The sequence below is a fragment of the Sprattus sprattus genome (genome assembly GCF_963457725.1).
Source record: "Sprattus sprattus genome assembly, chromosome: 10".
Taxonomy (NCBI): domain Eukaryota; kingdom Metazoa; phylum Chordata; class Actinopteri; order Clupeiformes; family Clupeidae; genus Sprattus; species Sprattus sprattus.
The window spans coordinates 7,194,301-7,198,894 of record NC_137908.1 but is presented as its reverse complement, the minus strand read 5'-3'; the positions used below and the strand labels follow the sequence as shown (position 1 = coordinate 7,198,894).

Below are 4,594 nucleotides of genomic sequence, written 5' to 3'. Positions count from 1 at the left end.
CTCTTAACACACACTCTCTCAGGACAGGAATATGACTGATTGACCACACTGATTCCACTGACTCACTTACACACACTCTCTCACACATTCATAATTACACCTCAAGGCAGGCAAATGGTTGATTGATTAAATTACCATAATCAATGGCTGTCGCTGTCACAAGCTTATTTTCGACAGGGTGGAAAGTTAAGCCATCATATTAGGTTCTGATTGTGTGTGAGTGTGTGAGTGTGTGTGTGTGTGTGTGTGTGTGTGTGTGTGTGTGTGTGTGTGTGTGTGTGTGTGTGTGTGTGTGTGTGTGTGTGTCTGTGTGTGCGTGTGTGTGTGTGTGTGGATGCTTGAGGAAGAGAGAGAGAGCATTTGTGTGTGTGTGGATGCTTATGTGCATATCAATGTGTGTGAAACAGTAGCTAATGTCGTCTGCCAAATGTGCATGGTGAGTGTGTGTGTGTGTGTGTGTGTGTGTGTGTGTGTGTTTGTGTGTGTGTGTGTTGTGGTACCACAAGCTGGGCTGGTGGTTCCACTAGGTTGGAATGGGAGTGAATTACCTCAAAAGGCCTATACGGGGCAGGCTCTAGGACCCTGGGGAGGTGCTCTGGGGACTAGGAAGGTCAGGTCACTGATTGCAAGCTCAGGTGCGAATGGTTAGAGTAGGTTGGCACCTGAGCAGGAACGAGTTTGAAAAGAGTTGAGAGTGGGGACAGACCACCGTTGGTATGATTTAAGTTTGGAGCAACTGTTTTGCCTTTGAAGAAGTTTTATGTTTGACTTTTTGTTAGTTAATAAACCAAATTCCTCATTTGAAAGCATTTTTGCCTGCTCTGTCCAGTGATTACGCACTGCCCTACACCCCGCTCAGTGGTAAAGCCTCTCATGATGCCACATGTGGTGGAGAATGCGGGCAAGAGGGCGTAGGTGCTAATGAGCAGAAGTGAAGGAATCGACAGCTTGGTGAAACTTTTTCCAGGACTTCACACAAGCTGAACGAAAAAAACGAAATGGAGGAACTGGTGAAGATGCTGGTGGAGAGCCAGACGGCCCAGCTGGAGACCAGTGCAGCCTTGCTACAGATGCAGCGGATGGACAATCCGTCTGAAGCTGACCTACAGGAGGTTGCGAAGAAGCACGCCCGGTCTGATGAGATGTTTGAGAGAGTCCAGAAGAGGCTAACTCAGATGAGCAGGGCCGCAGCATTTGAAATGACTGCCACAGGGAAACGTCCGGCAGATGTGTTCAAGAACCAACAAGGGGCTGAAGGGCAGAAGGTAAGAGAAATGCTTTCTGCCGTGATTCAAATGGTGCAGCCTGAAGCTGACCAGGTCTGGGAGGCCCTGCCTGAGATTGCCGAAGAAGGGGCAGCAACGCTGGCCAGCACCAAAGAGCTGGTGGTCCTAGGGGGCGATGATGAATGTGCCGATGATGAAGAGTATGACAGCGGTGATGATGAAGATTTCGATGTTGATGAACATTATGTCGATGAAGAGTATGACCGTCACGGCTGTGTTGAAGATGTTGATGTTGGTGAAAATGATGTCAATGATGATGAAGAGTATGACAGTGACTGTGAGGTTGAAGATGCTATTGACAAAGTTACTGTTGATGAAGATGATGATGATGCCGTCGATGAAGCTGGTGGTGAGGAGTATGACACAAACGATGATGCCGACCTCGGTGAAGAGGGGGACCAGACAAGCGTGGCTGCCCCTGCCGAGAGGAGAGAGATGTGCCTGTTCACCGGCTACCAGCACAGAGTGGTAGTAGCATGTCCCACAGTCGAAACTTCCAAAGAGAGGGGCCCCTTTGAATTAATTGAAGAAGGCAAATACAGCGCAGCCAAGGGCAAAGCTAGCTTCGAAATGGTCATTGAGAAGATTCCAGTGAAGCACAGCTGCAGCAAGAACCTCGACATCCATGAGGTACAGGTGGGCTGGTCTCTGGCCAATGGCAGCCTTCGGTTGGGTGAGGAAGAGCACTCCAGTGTTTACTCCAGCAGGGTCAAGAAGTCCACCAACAGCGAAACTGAGGGCTATGGTGAGCCCGCGGCACGTCTTGATGCACAGAGACTGAACGCTCAGAACGAGCAAAAGAGACAGAGGGTCCACGACCGGAAGGGGGATGGATAGACTCCAAGGAAAAAAGAAGCTGGACAGACAAACTGGGAACTGACACAGGGAAGAAACGGACTTGATAATTGTTAAAAAAAGAAAAAAAAAAAAAAGGAAAATACCCTCAATGAAGAGGGGGGGTGGGAAGGACATTTTGTGTTTTGTTGTTAAATAACCTATTGGGGTCCTGAAAAGTGTTATGTAAGGTGGTTTTGTGCTTAGCTTTGGATAATCGAATTAAGCCCTTCTTTAACCTCCCGGGAGGGGCATGAAGTTGAGGGGAAGGGTATGTGGTACCACAAGCTGGGCTGGTGGTTCCACTAGGTTGGAATGGGAGTGAATTACCTCAAAAGGCCTATACGGGGCAGGCTCTAGGACCCTGGGGAGGTGCTCTGGGGACTAGGAAGGTCAGGTCACTGATTGCAAGCTCAGGTGCGAATGGTTAGAGTAGGTTGGCACCTGAGCAGGAACGAGTTTGAAAAGAGTTGAGAGTGGGGACAGACCACCGTTGGTATGATTTAAGTTTGGAGCAACTGTTTTGCCTTTGAAGAAGTTTTATGTTTGACTTTTTGTTAGTTAATAAACCAAATTCCTCATTTGAAAGCATTTTTGCCTGCTCTGTCCAGTGATTACGCACTGCCCTACACCCCGCTCAGTGGTAAAGCCTCTCATGATGCCACAGTGTGTGTGTGTGTGTGTGTGTGTGTGTGTGTGTGTGTGTGTGTGTGTGTGCCATGGCAGCTAAGGAGGTGGGAGGATGTTGGGTTAATTAGACCTCAGATTGAGCTCTGTGGCTGGCTAATGAGGAGAAGATGAGAGGCAAATGAGCATGGTGCGTGCGTGTGTGCTTGTGTGTGTGTATGTGTGTGTGTGTGTGTGCATGTGTGCCCGTGTGTGTGTGTGTGGTGTGTGTGTGTCTGTGTGAGGAAATGAGTGGCAAGGAGAGGCGCGCAGGGCATGAAATCTCCGACGCCAGGCCTAATGAAGACTGGCACCCGCACGCTGAGAGACTGAAGGAGGTGGCACACACATCCGCCACTCTGCACACACACACACACACACACACACACCATCCACTCACACACATCCGCCACTCTGCCATGCGACTCACCAGCTCTCGATCACAACAGGAGGACAATACACACTCTCTCCCCACTCTATTATTCTAATTCACTGGTACACACACATAGAAACAGATACACACACATAGACACACAAACTCCCCATCTGGTAGACAAACACACTCATACACACACATATGGATACACACACACACACACACACACACACACACACTCAAAGTCCACATCAGCAACACATAAACACACTCACACAATCGCACATGGACACACACACACACACAAACACGCACACACTCGTAGACCCATCAGCGACACACAAACGCACTTATACACAAACTCCGTCAGTCTCATCACAGCCCATTTCCAGGGCACCACCTCTATTTTCTCTATTCACAACTTTGAGTCTCTCATGTCTTACATTAGTGTTTGAATCGCAAATCACCCAAGCTGTTTCCAATCGACATCAAGACAAGAGAGACAGAGAGAGAGGGAGGGAGGGAGAGAGAGGGAGGGAAAGAGGGAGGGGCAGAGGAGGGACAAGCTGTTGGAAATAAAGTGGAAGATTGACAAGCATCGGGAGGGCAAAGGACGTAGTAAATCTTGAGTAAACTCAGAACAGAGCCTGCATATGTATGTCCTGCGTGTGTGTGTGTGTGTGTGTGTATGTGTGTGTGTGTGTGTGTGTGTGCGTGTGTGTGTGTGTGTGTGTGTGTGTGTGTGTGTGTGTGTGAGAGAGTTTGTGTGTGTTTGTGTGTGTGTGTGTATTTGTGTGCGTGTGTGTGTGTGTGTGTGTGTGTGAGAGTGTGTGAGTGTGTGAGTGTGTGCGCTTGTGCGTGTGAGTGTGAGGTTGTGCTTGTGCTGCTCCGTGCTGACGTGTGTGTGTGTGTGTGTGTTTGTGTTTTCCAGCGGCCGTGGACTACCTGGCCAAGAACGTGAGCCTGTCCACCCAGAGACGTATGAAGCTGGGGGACCACTCCGCTGTCCTTGGCCTTCTGCAGGTGGAGACAGGCCAGGCCTACTGAGGACCTCCACACCCCCCTCAATGCATTACCAGCAGCCTCACATACACACACAGTGATGCTTACACACACACCACAAATACACGCGCGCACGCGTAGATACATGCATTTCTTCATACCCTGATGCACACACACATTCACACTCACTGAGACACACAAAATACAGATGAACAGACACAGACACACACATACACAGACTAGCACACATGCTCACTGTTGTGGGAGGGCTGAAGTTGACATTATGGTAGCTGGGTAGGCATTCAGAGGCTGTTAAGATGAGCTTGTTGTTCCATCATAAGCCACTAGGAGGCGGCTCCCCAACCCCTCCCAACGCCAGCCTTGCTCAGCGGATGACCTGCAGGCCTTCAAGAGACCCGCGGAACTCAGT

At 49.6% G+C, this 4,594-nt stretch overlaps 1 protein-coding gene across 2 annotated transcripts in view; it reads left to right on the top strand.

Annotated features, from left to right (window-relative positions):
* The window catches only part of pax7a (paired box 7a), a gene marked incomplete at its 5' end in the record, with an annotated part of 71,037 nt that extends 66,808 nt beyond the window's left edge, over window positions 1–4,229 (top strand). For both annotated transcript variants that reach the window (XM_080845714.1, XM_080845713.1), the window contains one exon: window positions 4,094–4,229. In XM_080845714.1, the coding sequence (XP_080701840.1) occupies window positions 4,094–4,209 (116 nt within the window). In that variant the 3' untranslated portion in view covers window positions 4,210–4,229. The remainder of the gene's footprint in view (window positions 1–4,093) is intronic.
* Window positions 4,230–4,594: the final 365 nt, after the last annotated feature.